The sequence below is a fragment of the Anoplophora glabripennis genome, unplaced genomic scaffold (assembly GCF_000390285.2).
Source record: "Anoplophora glabripennis isolate ALB-LARVAE unplaced genomic scaffold, Agla_2.0 scaffold719, whole genome shotgun sequence".
NCBI lineage: Eukaryota > Metazoa > Arthropoda > Insecta > Coleoptera > Cerambycidae > Anoplophora > Anoplophora glabripennis.
Window position 1 is genome coordinate 103,435 of NW_019416803.1, and position 16,747 is coordinate 120,181.

General features: G+C 35.4%; 1 protein-coding gene across 2 annotated transcripts in view; it reads right to left on the bottom strand.

Moving 5' to 3' along the window:
• The window catches only part of LOC108913639 (vacuolar protein sorting-associated protein 13), a 108,843-nt gene that overhangs the window by 43,393 nt on the left and 48,703 nt on the right, over positions 1 to 16,747 (bottom strand). Inside the window, exons 22-29 of one of the 2 annotated variants that reach the window (XM_018719214.2) lie at positions 14,385 to 14,568; positions 14,136 to 14,332; positions 13,944 to 14,081; positions 9,673 to 10,116; positions 4,303 to 4,464; positions 3,741 to 4,244; positions 2,108 to 2,323; positions 1,997 to 2,044 (exon numbers count right to left, since the gene is read on the bottom strand). In XM_018719214.2, coding sequence (XP_018574730.1) covers positions 1,997 to 2,044; positions 2,108 to 2,323; positions 3,741 to 4,244; positions 4,303 to 4,464; positions 9,673 to 10,116; positions 13,944 to 14,081; positions 14,136 to 14,332; positions 14,385 to 14,568 — 1,893 coding nt within the window. The remainder of the gene's footprint in view (positions 1 to 1,996; positions 2,045 to 2,107; positions 2,324 to 3,740; positions 4,245 to 4,302; positions 4,465 to 9,672; positions 10,117 to 13,943; positions 14,082 to 14,135; positions 14,333 to 14,384; positions 14,569 to 16,747) is intronic. The other variant, XM_018719215.2, reaches the window with a different exon arrangement.

The following is a 16,747-nucleotide window of genomic DNA, read 5'->3' on the forward strand; positions in this document are numbered from 1 at the left end:
TCAGTCACAATTCCCTTATACACGTTTATACATACATTTAAATGAAATTTTTAAGTATAATTTTTAATTTATCAGGGATACTTCGTTCGGTTTGAAACAAATAAAAGGAAAAGAAACGTTTGCGTATATACGAAGATGTAAAATTGCTGCCCATGCAAACATAAAAACAAGCGAAAGAAATAATCATATATGTACAAATTTCTAAGCAACTGCTAGTTTCCAAGGGATCACAGCTAAAACGATTAACAATATGCATTTTACGATACAAGCTCATAAAAAGGAATGTCAGAAGTATCTGTTGCATCTGTAATTTTATCACCAACTGTTACTTCTTGTTGTACGAGGATTGCTTTTTATATTTCGGGAATGGATGATCCTGGTGCTGCCATCTGACAGCCGACGTCCCTATCGTAAAATTTGACTTTTTTTCGGCATAGAACATCGGCTCAGAACATCTTGACATACAGGCGCTATTTGTGTTGTCTAGAAAAATTCATCTCGGCAAAAAAATGGAATTAAGTCATGAATATATTCCATGTGATTATATTTTTACAACTTTCGACGTGGATTATCCCAACAATGGTGCATCGCTGAACTTAATTCGACTTTTGGTGATGAAACATCATCAAAAACGACTGTATATCGGTGGTATATGGAATTCAATCGTGGCCATGGTTTGTTCACTGACGAGTATCATGACGGTCTTCCAAAATCGGTTGTTGTTGCAGAAAACATCGATTTGCGTGTGAACTGATATTGCAAGATCGTCATGTGACCTACTGGATAATAGGACCAACATACATTGAATATTGCATGAATATTTGACCGCCAACCAAATTTGTTTGCGTTGGATCCCACATAATTTGACAAACGTTTAAAACAGTCCCATGGTCGAAAAGAAATGCTCAAGAAATATGATCATGGTGCTTCAAAACACGTCTATGACACTGTTAGGAGGTGACAAATCGTGGATCTATCAAGATGAGCTAAATCCAAGAAAAGTTGTCACGCATGAAGCACTTCTAGGTAAATGGTTGCCTGTTTTTTTGGAAAATCCGAATATGTGATAACTGTCTGTGATTAGTGTAACATTACACGGTCAATTCTGAATGGTGCACAACCATTTGTTTGGTCTTTAGAAAAATAAGGGAAACCACCTCCGAAGACATTCTACACAAAGACAATGCAAACTCTCACACATCGACTCAAACAAGACTTTTTGCAAACTTAAAAAGTTGAATTAATGAGTCATCCATCGTACAGCTCTGATTTGGCACCCAATAACTTTTATTCTCGAACATTAAAAATAAATCGAGGTCAACGTTTTTGGACGCTTGACGAAGAGGTTGATACGTTCAAAATGCATATTTTGGAGGTACCTCAATCGGAATGGAAAAAGTGCTTCAAAAATTGGTTCAAGCGCATGCAAAAGTGTATTGATCTTCATGGAGAATATTTTGAAAAACAATAAAGCCACATACGATGATTCATTTCTTTTTTGTTCTCTATTCCCGAAATATAATAGGCAACCCTCGTATAAATAGCCTATGCGTATGTTTACAAATATACACTTACAGTTGACTGACAATAAACAAAAGCTGGGATATCTTAAAAATGTGATTAAATCAAACAATAATAAATGTATATTTAAGTTGACGCAACTATCGATATGTAATCCTAAGTTTAATGGGAGACTGAAAATTCGAAAGTAATACAGGGTCGGAAAGTCCTCATGGTTCATCGGCCGTTACGTGAGAGCGATAAAGAAAGTCATAGAAATTCGTGCGATAGAGAAAGATGGCTATAATGAAGGCGTCTAATAATCACCGCCCATTTCGCCCTTCCACAAATAATAAGTGGATCTTTCCGACCCTGTATACACTTTTTTTACAATCGATTTTGTTAGTGAAGTTAATTTGTAGAGCTGTCTGATCCCTTAACACAAAAAAAGTTACAAAAAAAAAAACCAAAACCGGCATTACTGATAAATGAGTACCTTTGCGGGACTGCCAACAGCCTCATGTTTCGCAGTCTTTTTAGACTTCTGAAAAGAGAATCAATATGTTCGTTATAACTTTTTTAGAAGTGAATAAAAACAAGTCTTTACCCTGTATCCGATCATAAGACCGGTCTTGTTCAACATCCAGAACGGGCAGTACAGGGACATAATAAATGATCCATTTTTATTCAACGTGTGCATTCCGAGATCTAGAGACATTTTTGTCGGGCTGTCGTAGCTGTCAAATGTCCAAACTGCGAATTCTTCAGGTTCCTCTGAGATTTCATACCGGCAGGACCATTCTTTCTCCAAATATTCAGGAAGCTAAAAATTCATGTCACTAGAGGAATTTCAATTACAGATTAGGAAAAACTTTATAAGCATTATATTTGAATTTTTACATTTTTGAAATCACTGCATTTTTCTGATTACGATGTGTCACTGATACTTGTTCTCGTCGAAATTCCAAGTTTTTCATTTTTATAGAGTCCTATGAAAGCAAAACATTCAACTATTACTGCAAACAAAATGTTGACAGTTCAGTTAACTGTAATGTCGTAAGCTTTGTTCCTTAAGCATTCCAAAAGTTTCCAACAGTCAGACGGATATGCATTTGAATCGAAGCAACAAATTTTAAGCGAGCATATGTCTGATTATTGAAAACTGTTTTAGATTGTTTTATAATCCTTAGTTTTGAGAATAAAAAATGCAAATTGTGAATGAAAGGCGGATATTTTTCAACTTAATTGAGTTATACCCTAATTTGAATTCTCCACAAAAAAGTGTCTGAATAATGTCTGATTAAAAAGTAGCCTCTTCTGGTTTTCGTTTAAAAAAATTATAAACAAAAATAAAAATGTTTAATTATTAAAATCAAACGAAATAGACTGGCCAGATTTATCTAGGTGAAGACTGTCTCAAAAGTAACACAGAATTTAAATTATGAACCATTTTCATTAAGAAGAGTTGGCAGCATTGTGTAGGGTCACATGTTGTAATAAACACGTTGCGGTTAGACAAAATGGATGAGCTTGTGAAGATTGTGATTCATTTCAATTACGGAGAGTGTGTAGCTAAGACTGTGCGCAAATTACATGGAATCATAACTGTAAACAGATTAGTTGCCAAATTTGAACAAACAGGTTCGGCTGCAGACAGTACAAAAATAGACTGGCCTCCCACTAGTCGTTCAGCCGAAAATATTGCTATGGTGAATGATAGTGCGGCGGAAATTCCCGTAACCACAGAGCGCCGTCAGTCAATGCAATTAAACATTTCAAAAAGTAGTACAATGCAGCAGATTTTAATAAAAGGATGAAAATGAAATTGTTTCATTCAGGACGTTCCTTCTACTGAAAATTCCATGTAATTTGCGCACAGTCTCAGCTACACACTCTCCGTAATTGTAATAAATTTTCACAATCTTCACTCTCTCATCTGTCGTATAACGCACCATTTTGTCTAACCGCAATACGTTTATAACAACATATGACCCCGCATAATGTTACCTTCGGAATGAAAATGGCGTACAATTCAAATCTTGCATTACTTTTGGGACACCGTTTATACTTTTTCCTCATCAAATTCCAAAAATAGAAGATTTCAAATAGAAGTTTTACAAAAATTGCAAAAACTGTAATTTAGAGTTAAATTGTAAAGTTGCAGTTATACTACAATAATTGCAAATTGTATAAAATTATATTGAAAAAAAATTAATACACACAATTTTAAAACGACTTACTCTTATAACAAGCACGTTCCTTCCAGGATCGATGTTCGGCAATTGAAGCGTGTCACCTGCTTTAACCTCAAACTCATCCGCTTGCTCATCGACACAACAAACAACGTCAATGGGTAAAAAGTTCTTGAAAATCACCGAAGGTCTCAGATGGATGTTGTAACAAGTACTGGTCATGGTGTGTCGTACGGTGTCCTCGAAATACACCTGCTCCATCTTCCCTATGCATTTAATAATGAAAGGACCCTTTCCTTTATTAAAATCCCTATTAGAGCACTGCAACAGCTTGACAAATGACACACTCGTCTGCAAGTCCTTCCAAATGTAAGGAGTCGATGTTATGGAATGTCCTGATATGGCAAAGAACAGTTCGTTTGTTGGGGTGTAGACGGCTTTCAGAGGTATATTCAGATAACCGCCCGGTTGTGCAGCACCGATGAGCTCTAGCTCGTTACCTTTAGCGGTCATGTAGTACACGTCGATGGGGACACAAAAGTGGTTGTAAACCTTAAAGATGATACAGCTGTAATAGTTTTCGGTTTAATATGTAAATAACGATACTTACTTGTAAAACGCTGCGAAGAGTTACTATGGTGGAACCTTTGTCCACTTTAATATCAGATATTATGCCCCAGTTATCGTGACCGTCTCCGCGGTAGTTTAATGAGAAGAATCTTTTGTCCGCCCTGCCAACTGGTAAGACGAGTACGCAGTTCTTGCTGGGGATCTAAGACCAGAAATAGAAAAAGTTGGATATTGAGTGCAAATAAAGTAATAATTTCATAACAGCAATTGTATCGACTGTTAAAACCACATAAATAACATTGAAATGGGCATGTAGTCTGTTGCAGCTAGTACTTAGAAAGGGTGACCATCCAGGGAAGACTTGCGAGGCTCCTCCACTTTCTAGTGGCCTGTATGTTCAGAAACATTGCATGGGCTCAAATATTATTAGTGATGGTGACAGCAAAACCTTCAAAGGCATAATGGATGGCAATCCGTATGAAAATTTCAAAGTGCAAAAGGAAGAGTGTATTGATCATGTACAAAGCAGAATGGGCACTCGATTGAGAAATCTTTAAAAAAAGGCCTCAGAAGAAAAGGTAAATTAATTGCAAAATTAAATGATAAATTGACGGTTTATTATGGATTGGCAATATGTCGGAATCCAAACTGGCTAGAAAATATCAAAAATGAAATCTGGAGACCTTACTCTATAAACCATCAACTGACGAAATTCCGCAGCATGAGAAGTGCTCAGAGACTTGGTGTGAATGGAAGAAAGCGCAAGCAGCGAACTCCTTGGACACGATCCATCATAAGCTGCCACTTTCAAAGTTGTTGAAGCTATAAAACTGATTTATGAGGAACTGAGCCGAGATGAGCTGCTAAACCGTTGCTTCGTGAGCTACACGCAGAATAGCGAGAAAAGTTTTAATGCCACTGTTTGGAATTTTGCTCCAAAATCTTATTCAAGTGGCAAAAAGGTCTTAGATATCGCGATCAATATTGGTGTATGCAATTTTAATGATGGTCTGACTAATATTCTAAGAATTATGGAGGTGAGATGGATATTGGAGTCCAATCATATAATTTTTGCTTTGAAAGCGATTTTAAATGCATCAAGCAGGCTGAGCTGATTTTGACAGATGTGCCAAAAGAGGCGCATTTTAGCATTAAATCATCGAGGAAAGAAAATTAGGGGGAATACTTTAATGTGGAAGGGCAGCTTTATGGTTTTGAGATAGCACATTAATTGTAAAATTATTTAAACAGTCGAATTTTTGTGTCTAAAAAATCAAATCTTCAAACGCATTTTTCAAGAAGTACGATATTTCAAAACGGCACGCAGTATAACTCCAACAATTTTCACTATTTTCATTTGAAATTTTATCCACATATTTAAAATATTTTGCAGTGGAGATTTTTGGTAAGTTCATTCAAACATTTTTTATAAATAGATAGAACCCTTTTTTTGGTTGAAAATTAAAGATTTTACTTTACAAATACCTATATTCTACAATAACACAAAAATCAATATTTCTAAAATTTTGTACGTGTTTCACTAGCTATAACCATGTAGGTTAAGAGGATATTTTTTATTTTGTTCTAGTTTTAAATTTGCACCAGCTACACTGCGGGTCGTGTAGCTGGTACATATTAGTAGCAAACGGACTGTGCCTTCATTCTGAAAAGACAGTCTGTAGATATAATATGCTTATATGTTTCCTACCCTAATTTACCATTAACTAATTTTTTATAAACATTTTTATATGTTTTATAAACATTTTTATGCAAAAAAAAAATCATTTTTGTAGTTTTTTTTTTGCTTATAAAACGTAAACTAATGAAGCAATCTGATTGCTATACCGAGACAATTTGTAGAGAATCAAAATACGAACAAAACGAGAGGTCGATCAATCTGATTGCATTTCCACGTTTCAGGGCTCAAAACATTTTTTAGTATCGCTACGCCATCTACAGGGTGTTCTAGATAGACCTTCAATTAGAAGTTTCTGGAAAACTACGCATACTGGAATTCTGAAAATTTATGTACGGGGGTTTCTCCTAATGTTCTATCAATTGAAAATATTGGCGTCGCCGTGGAACTTCCGGTTCTACCGGAAGTAGACGTCAACTTGCTTATTTCAAGTAGAATATACTATTTTTTATTTAATTTTTGGATTCTACATCGTATTTTAAGGTAAGTTTCATAACCTTACTTTATCCTTAAACTCAATTCTGTACCTCAGAGCTAAACTGTATTAACTCCATTTTTTACAAAAATGGGATTATTTGACAGCCCAACGCAGTTTCTTATGCTCTTTCATGTGCTAAACAGTAATAACTCCCATTCATGATACTTTCGAAGATAGACAGTGCTAAATAATAATAAGTCCCAACATGTCTCCAAGCTAAAGAATCGTATGTGTATTTAATATTAACCGTGTTTCATTTCCACAGTATTAAGTTCCTTGTTACATCAATTTAGTCCGAGCCAAACAGAGGTGTATGTGGAGTTAATATTCTATTAGTTTCACTTCGGAGTATTAACTCCACACATATCAAAATCATGTTGGTTTACTTTAGTATTATATCCACATTAATCGTGTAATCATGTTCGTGCCAAATAGTGTTAACACCATTTTTTCGAAAAAAAAAATACGAATAGAAAATTATTCTTTAAATTACAATAAATAATATTCAAATAGACGTATAACTTCACATCATACTAATTTTTTTTATTAAGGAGAAGTAAGAGTTCGAAGTTATGGAATGATAAGCAAAATTTAAATCTTTAAATCTCTCATACCTACACTTAATCGGTTCTATCTCCTCCAATTTTTAAGATAAGAAGTTGAAATTTTAGATGGTCAATACCAAAACGTGTCCACTGGAGGGCCTTAATCGAAAGGGATTTTATACACAAGGCTATGCGGACGACTTGGTCGTTCTCATAGTCGGGAAACATAATATTATCGTTTCAGAACTCATGAAAGAGGCTTTGAAATGGATAGATGACTGGTGTAAGGGGCAGACACTGTCAGTAAACCCTGACAAAACGGTCGTAGTACCCTTCACCAGGAGAAGAAATTTAACTGGACTCTCTGAACCTATAATAGGGGAGAGGGGCATTACATTTTCCAGGGAAGTAAAATATCTAGGAGTGATACTGGATAATAAGCTTACCTGGAATACGCACTTGGAAAAAGTGGTGAGTAAGGCGAAGCAGACATTGTGTGTATGCCGCCGCCTTATTGGGAAAACCTGGGGACTGAAACCAAAGATGTCACACTGGTTGTATAAGTCTATAGTAAGACCCAGGATTCTTTACGGCGCTGTGGTATGGTGGCAGAAAACACAACAGACCACAGCGAAGGAAAAACTGAATAGAATTCAGAGATTGGCCTGTTTAGGTATAACGGGGGCGATGGCATCGACCCCGACAGCTGCACTAGAAGTCATGCTAAATCTGCCACCGCTGCATATAGTGGTGGAGAGAGAAGCGCGGCTAGCAGCATATCGACTCAGGAATAATAATGATTGGAGGGGTGGTTCCCACTCCAGGATCAAAGATACATCTATGTCGGAACCAATTCTTGGGATGGTATCCGACAAGATGGTTCCAAAGTTTCACTTCCACAAGCCATTTGAAACTCGAATAGAGGATCAAAGCGAGTGGGAGGAAAGGTTTAATACCCTGGAAAGGTGGAGCCTAGTATGGTTTACAGATGGCTCCAAAATGACCAGAGGGACGGGTGCAGGAATATATGGACTCCGACCCAGATGGAGTGCAAGCTACAGTCTGGGGGAGTTCCCTACTGTATTCCAAGCAGAAATCTTCGCGATAATGGCGTGTCTGGCAGAGAATGTACGTAGAGGTTATAGACGTAAACTCATATATATATTCTCTGATAGTCAAGCTGCAATTAAAGCTTTAGCCGCACACAAGTTAAGTTCAAAACTGGTGTGGGATTGTTTACAGATGCTGACTGAACTGGCCACCAACAATACAGTCAGACTGTGTTGGGTGCCAGGGCACAAAGGCATTTGTGGAAATGAGAAAGCGGATGAACTTGCGAGGAAGGGATCCGGGACAGTGTTCATTGGCCCGGAGCCCTTCTGTGGCACATCTCCCAGTGTGGTCAGGCGGGCTCTGGGCAAATGGACAGAGACAGAACATAGGAAATACTGGACTTCAAGGCCAGGACATAGCCATTCCAAGGAGCTTATGGAGTATCCTTCGAATGGAAGAGCGAATGAGTTATTGAGCTTGAATAGAATCCGGCTCAGGAGAGTGACAGGACTCATAACGGGACACTGTCACTTTAGGAAACATCTACATAGACTAAAGCTTGTAGACAGTCCGGTATGCCGAGGATGTGAATCGGCGGATGAAACTTCTCTGCATATCCTGGGCGAGTGCCCGGGATTTGCACGTAGCAGAATGGCGCTCCTTGGGATACCCTATTTGGAAGCCAAGGAGCTGAGAGAAGTGTCAGCAAGGAAGCTTTTGGACTTTGTAAACAAATCTACTTGCTGAATAGGACTAGTAGTGGGACGCATAATAGGCCTAATTAGGCCGCAGTGCTATGGGACTTTTAAAGGACCAACAGAAGAAGAAGAAGAAAACGTGTCCAAAAATCTGGAATATTCGAAATTTGGTGCATGTTACACAGGGCGTCTAAAAAACACGGACCAATTGTGTCAAATTGAAAGTTAAATAACTCGCTAATTTTAAACACCCTGTGTTTTATAATGCCAGTAGATGCACCTATTAATTGTCTTTCCATGGTATAAGCATTCCCTATACCTAAATCCCACCGATTTTGAGATATTTGAACATAAATACAGAGACGAATATAATCCGACAGTTTGTTGTAAGTTGGTTTGGTCATCCCATTTTTTAGTTATTAATGAAAATATTGAAAAAATCACGATTTTCTGTCTACAAAATTGATATCTTAAAAACAGTATCGGATTGGTCAATTACGTTCACGGTCAGGATATACAGTATAACTGTATTATTTTAATAAATTTTTTCAGATTGTTGTTTACAATTATTTACAACTTGAGTCAGTTTTTTCTTTTTTTAAGGAATGCAATATTTACGGATAGCATTTCCTTCTATTTTGCTTAAAAATAAAAAAAAGAAGAGCTTTTGAGACAAAAATGACCTTCACCCCTAAAACTCTGATTTGTTCTACACGACCACTGAACATGTCGATTTGAATTTATGTATTGAAAAATTTGTTTGTAGAATGTTTTTTTGGCAAAGAATAAGAATTTGCACTCTTTGGTTAAATTTCGAGATTAGAAGCTAATCCGGGGATCATAATTTTTTATTAAAAAATCCGGGATTATAGAACATAATCCTGTACATAAATAAATAAATAAATAAATAAATAAATAAACAATTAATAATAATAATTACCTTAATATGCAAAAATTTGTCCTGCTCCTGCTGTTGCACCAAAAGTTCCTTGCTGAGATGCAACAAGGCGTTAGCGGGAGCATCCCCCTTCAGTTGTAAAGGCACCGCCGCAGACTTATTTATATCTTCCAAAGATCCACCCTCTGCGATTTTAAAGGAGCTCTCCTCCATCAATATGGTCACATCTTCTCCAAGCTCGTTCAGCACCTGGTAAGGGGCGCTCGTCTCGCGAATATGCTTTACACTTGTGGTTCCGATAGCGGTCGCGAAGGCTTTGCTCAGGTTTTGAAGCACCTCCAGACAGGTTTTCGTGACGGTCATTTCAAGGACGTGTTCGGAAACCACGTCGATACTCATCACCGGCGAGGGCAGAGAATCACCGTCTGATTCCGACGTCGTAGGGCTGGTGGCGTTGAGAGTGTCGTCCTGTTCGCCCATAGACAACTAAAAAATTAAGAATATATAGACATAAGCCCTATAAATCTTGTGTAGTGGAAGGGTGTTTATTATTAATTTTTTTTTTGTCATCAAATATTGAGAAGGTTAAATATTTTAGTTGTTGATTATTTTGAGAAAACCAAATTTTTTAATTTTTTTTTCTATTTTTTCTGTTATCACAACTACAGCAAAATGAAGAACTCTTCGCCAAAGAAACTTTTTATATACTTTCTCACACAAATGTCTTTTATATGAAACATTTTATTGTTATTTAAATTACCATGTCTTTTAATATAATGAATTGCGATTGCCAGAATTTCAATTTGGCAATTTTTTTTTCGAAATGTTCTTAATAGTCTGATTAAGGTTTTTAGGGAAAGAAAAATTGAAAAAGTTGCCCGGAAAATTGGAAAATTCAGGAAAAATTGAAAGTGCTTTTTATTGTATGGGATTTTTGTATGAACTCAAAACCATAACTCACGATTTGCATGATGGATATGCGTAATTCTTTTTTTGTTTTGTTCGTTATGGTCCTGAAAAAGTTTTTAGAAAACAGAATTTGAGACACTTACAAAGAAAAGCCGGAAAATTTGAAAATCATAATTTCCATACTCTCAATCATAACTGATGATAGGAATGACATGGATGATATTTTTTTGTTTTGTTCGTTATTCTCTTGGGATGGAAATAATTCAATTGAATGTATATAGAACACCTTGAGATTCATTGTGATTTCAAATTTAATGGAAGAAAATAAAACGTTTGCTTGACATGCATTCTGACTTAATTTAATTGTGACTTAAATTTTGGAACAAAACCGCATGGTTTTAAGTCCATGACATTCCAGGCACATGACACATTTCCAGCAGTTCAGCGATGTAGTATCGATAGAATTCATTTTGAATGTATTTCCCATTGGCATACTTATGAATGTACTCCTCCTCAAATTGAATACCCATGGCCACAATCGTTAAGGGGACATCCATCTTGATGGGTCAAAAAAATTTTTTTTGCTTTAGTTTAAAGTTTATGTTAATACCTTCGAAAATGTGTATAAAATTTTATGTCAAAATTCCGAAAATTGACTGAGTTACAGTAATTTTAGTGAGGCAGGTGTACATGCCTAAATCATCGGTGCGCTAGGGACAGACGAAGAATCGTGCGCAAAAGGGCAATAAAATAAAAAACCAACCAACCAACCAAGAAGACTACTGGCGATGTTGAGGAAGAATCATCGTATTGCCCAGGACTTGATAGTTTGATGTACGTATAAATAGTAAGAAAAATGGTCTGAAAACTTTAAACGCGTTTTTCTCAAAACGACTTTTTTCAAACTGGTTGCATTCGATTAATTATCAACTGATTTTCAATTTTTTTTTGTTTTATTCGTCTGCGATGGCTAAGGTTAATTCTGAAAATTTTGATTATTACTATTTTTTAACAGTGCTTTAATGCAAGAGGCAAAAACGTGAACAAATTTTTAATCGGACGCCATTTTGTAAAGTCAAAATAAAAAAAAATGGTTATGTACAACGATAACTACATTCATATAGATTCTAATGCAATTTGATTTCTTTTTTTCAGATAACCCATTTTTGGAAAATCGATGCGACCTTGGAGGGAGATTTTTTTTAAGGCTTTACGGCAAGGGCAAGGCTCATAACTTTGTAACAACTTAATATTTTTTAATAAACATGAACCAAGTTGAATATACACTTAATAAAAAAAAACCCGATCCCCATATTCCTTATTTTCCCGGTCAAAAAAATTCACGAAAATCGTTCACTTTTTCAGCCTTCACAGTGATTATCCCCCTTAATAGACACAATGATCACACAGAAATACGTTTTTTTCTCATTTTTACTTTGTTTACACATTTCCAACAGTTTTTCACAAAACAATTACAAACAAATTTATTGAAATTTGGACAGGGTAGCGTCTGTCGGGTCAGTTAGTTCATTATGAAAATGACTTTAATTCTATTATTTTTTTTAAATAAAGAAATACTTAAAAATGATTCTAAACAATGATGGTAGGAATGTATAAAATAAAAATTCTTAAAAAATATGTATTTTAAAAGACAGTGCTATGATTAAAAAATTTAAATTGATGGTAAATTGAAAATGAGATATAGAATTTCAAAACACATTTCCACGAGATGGTACAGGAAAATTTGAAACAAGATTCTCTTGCTTTACTCTGAAAAAACAATAAAATTGGTCCTTTTAGTAGACCTCTAGTACCGCAACCTTTTTCCAATTTGATCTGGCTTGTATTTTTTGCCGTTTTAATCTTCGGGTCAATCTGACATAGAAATTTTTTGATCGTGCAATTCGCAGAGAAATTTGAAAAGTGGGCAGTCCTTTACACTCTGGTAATATAGTTCGAGTTCCCAACTATATTTTTAAATGCTTGCCATAGTGTGCAGAGGGCTCAGTCGTTGTTGAGAAGCACTCGAAACCAGTGTTGGGTAGCGTGACCCAGGTGTATACTTACCATAAATTTTTATAACATTCAGTTACTTGTAACGGATAAAAACCAAAAATGATGTGTCCATCTTGTTTGAGGCCAATGTACACTGACCATCGTGCATACCTTTATAATGATTGTACCGGTGAAGAATAATACTTGTAAAATACTTTTATAATTTGTAGATTTTTTAAGTAAATCACCATGGCAGCTTAGTCACACAGCCTTTGGCTTTGGATTTGGGGGTTGTCTCATTTCTGTGGTGTGTTTTATATATTTTTTTTGTTTTTTAAATAAAAATAGTTTTTTAAATTAAATATTTAAATATTTTCTTCATTTACATGATAAATAACTTTTCCGTTTTATTTGAAAAAATGCATGTATTTTTGCACCCAAAAAATGCACCAAGTTCAAATTTCCAAAAAATTATCTTTTTTTAAAGGTACAGTATAGGACTATTTTTTGTTATTATTATACAGAGTTTGTATAAAAAGTATCGAGAATAATTTTTTCCTGACATGACTGTACATCACACCACGCTAACTCCGAGCGAGCTTGGTGGTGGGGGGTCTGACATTCAAAACGCGCCAAGGGTCAGTCACTTGCAAGCATATGTTCAGGCTAGATCGAGTTTTTAGTGGACCCTGTAGAGTGACTTGGTGCAATCTCAAAATGCAGCGAACAATTAAAGAACGGTGCGCTATCAAATTTTCTGTTGGAAATTGCATCACAACAATGAACCCAGACACACCTTCTCCAATGTGACCGACTACCTGACGCAAAACAGCGTCGCAACGATTCCCCAATCCCTCCTACAGAACCGATTTGGCCCCAGCAGACTTTTTTCTGTTCCCAAAAGTGAAATCCTCCCTTAAACGACACCACTATGGGACCCTAAGAGCCCTTAAAGAAGCTTGCATGCGTACCTTTAAGCACTTTCCAGAATCCACCTACCAGGGAGCCTTCGACTTGTGGAAAAGCTGCTGGCAAAACTGTGTCGACACTCAAGGAATGTACTTTTAAGAATTTTAAGGTTTTGTAGCAATATCTGAAATAAATCTATTTTTCCAAAAGTTTTCCCGATACTATTTATACAAACCCTGTACTTCCAGAGTTTCCACATAAATTTTTAGCTTAATACATATATTAAAAATTTAGTTTTTTTCGTAAAATTCAATTAAAAAAAAAATGGGATTTTTTTTATTTCTATGAGGTTTTAAGTATACCTCAGAATTTTTTCAAGGCAATCGGTCGAGCCATTGCGGAATGGTACACAACCAACAAAAAATTGGGTCAAATTGACCCAGAGTGTTCTCCGTAATCAGTGTGTTCTCGAAGGGTTAAAATAAAAAAATTTACATTACCTCCACTTTCAGTTCCCAAGGCACAAAATGCATTTTACCATCTTCTTCTACTTCTACAGGTTCGATGAGTGGTTCCCACAAAGCCAAACTGCTGTTGTAGTACCCCATTTGCATGGTTAAGCTCGCTTCAAGGCTTAACTGAAACATTTAAATATTAAAAACAAATACTAAACCCCCGAAGAAACGTCTTACTTGCGAACTCCAGTTTCGAGCGGCTCCCTGAAAACCAGTCTCAAGTATCAACATCGGAAGGGTCTTGTTTCCCACACCCGCCTCGATAGTAAAAACAATGGAGGGTACAGTGATAATACACAGTTCTTGCAAAGCATTCTTCTTTTTAATCCTCCCGCCTTCCGCGGATGGATATTCTAAAGCCTCCAAGGCATTTTCTATAAAAACATAACTTAATGCTTATTGAAATGGAAGCAACATTTTAGTTACCTGTTTTCAAGAACCAATAGTCAGAATCTGCAAATTCTTTTTGTTCCCAGAGGTTGGGGTGATTGACCTGTTCTTTGGCGTTTTCGTCCATAGAGGTTCCCGAGCTAGTCATGGTCACCATAACCCTGTTTAAAAGTTCGATCGTGGCAGGCGAAACACTCAATCGGATGGCGGTGATTAGAAGCTATTTTAAAAAGCGTTTCAGTTCATTCATTAAAACCTTTAGAAAACAAGAATTTATTGTTTTAAACAATGAGCATATCCCACACATTTTTTTGTTTGCTTATTTGACAATATTTGTAGAACTAAACCTACAGATTTCTTCCATTTATAAAAATAAAATGTTTTCTAGCAGTGTTGTGTATTTTGTAATAAATTTTAAGACTAGTATGCTAGTTTTGTTATAGAAACAGTGGAACTTGGTGGACATTGAAAATCCTCCACAAATTAAGAAATTCGCCGAATAATGATTAAGACATTCAAAATTTTGAGATTTTACAGTTCAATTAAGTGGCAACAATTCTGAACGACCCTAAAAGATATCACTATTTTACAAAAAAGATAAACAGTTAAAATTTTGATTTCTTAGACAGGGTGTTCGTATTAGAAGTATACAGAGTGTAAGTTTAAGTAGGGATCAGGTTTTTGGGGGTAACAGTATGTTTTCCCCTGAATACGAATCTGAAATTCTTTTTTTTTTAAATCAAATGAATAGTTGAGTAATAATTAGTTTTTTAAAATGCACTTTAATACTTGTGAATGCCATCACTGTAATCATGTATTACAAATACATTGTAGGCAATTTATAGTACATGTGAAGGGAGATAGTGCGGGTCAACAGTAACGAAACGAAGGGGGTCAGTTGTTCCACATTTGGAGACAATGTTTTTCATCGCTGGAAGCCATCAATATTTATTTTTGTGTATTTCATTTATCATTATCAATTACTGCTTGAGTTTTTTTGCTAGATTACTTGTTAATTTGTGTGGCGATCATCCACTCAACAAAAGTATCTCGCGGCGAATGGCGTGGAATTATGCATATGCTGAGACTTAGGCGCGTCGTTTTTTGAGTTTGCATTAGCTTGTCCAGTGGCGGGGTACAAAAATTACTAAAAAAAAAATTACTTTTACGATAGAATTTGAAAAAATAAATTATTGATACGTGTTTCTAAAGGTAGTTACACTCTGTATGCAAGATTAACTTTAAGTGGGGGTCAGTTTTTTAGAGGTAATAGTATGTGTTCCCCTGATAACAAATCTGAAATTCTATTTTTTTAAATCAAGTAGTTGAGTTATAATTAGTTTTAACTGCACTTTAAATCTCATGTAGGTACGCATATTAAATTGTATTTCTGCATTATTAGCGTTGCCAGTTGTTTTTCTTACCTTACCTGTCGCATTAAATATATAAAATTAATTTGGTTTTAAAATAATAATTTTGGTTGTTTTAAAAAACAAACATAATAAAAATATATAAAATTAGTAACATTTTTTTAATGAGGTATATCGGGGTTCGAGGGAAGTGAGGAGCGCAGGGGGGGGGGGGTCCATGCTTTTCTTATGGGACTAAAACCCGCTGCCAATTTGAATTGAGATTATTTGCGATAAACATTTATATATCAAAGAAATCTACTTACATATATGCACATAGCATACATATTGACTAATTAACAACATAAAATATCATATTTAAGCAGTTTTAAATTATATTTAATGAACGCATAAAGACTATGTAGATGTGGCAACAGCGCTAATAATTGACTAGCAGTTGTACACACTGCGAACCTACAGACCTCGGACATCGGAGATATTGCGCGTCAAATTCGGGTAAAGATGCGTACGCGTTCAAAAATGTATTGTGTGTAAACTATGTACAATATAATTATTATATATAGCAAATATATCGTATTTTCCTCGCAAAAAGATTTGTATCCTTTATTTAAAATCCGTAAATCATGAGAACTGGTAAAACAACGAGAAAATAATTATGTTAATTTAGTGCTAAAGAAATGAAATGACACTCGTCCAAGTCAAAAAAAATGCTGGATGCAATTTTGAAGGTTCTGTGATAGAAATTACATTATTACTCACTGTTCGTCTTTTTCATCTCTATTTTAGTAATATTACAAAAGTTTTGCAACCATAACTAATTTTTTAGATATAAAGTTTGCTGAGAATTATTTATGTTCCTTTGTTATTGCTTTTATCCCAAGTATTACTAATTATATTAATCAAGTAAAGAAAACTTTATGTAACCCTAAATATTGCTGGGTAATGATTACGATGTTTTTATAAACCATTAAATATATTAAAAGGATTTATCAACTGTATTTTTTATTCCAATAAATATATCACAGCTTC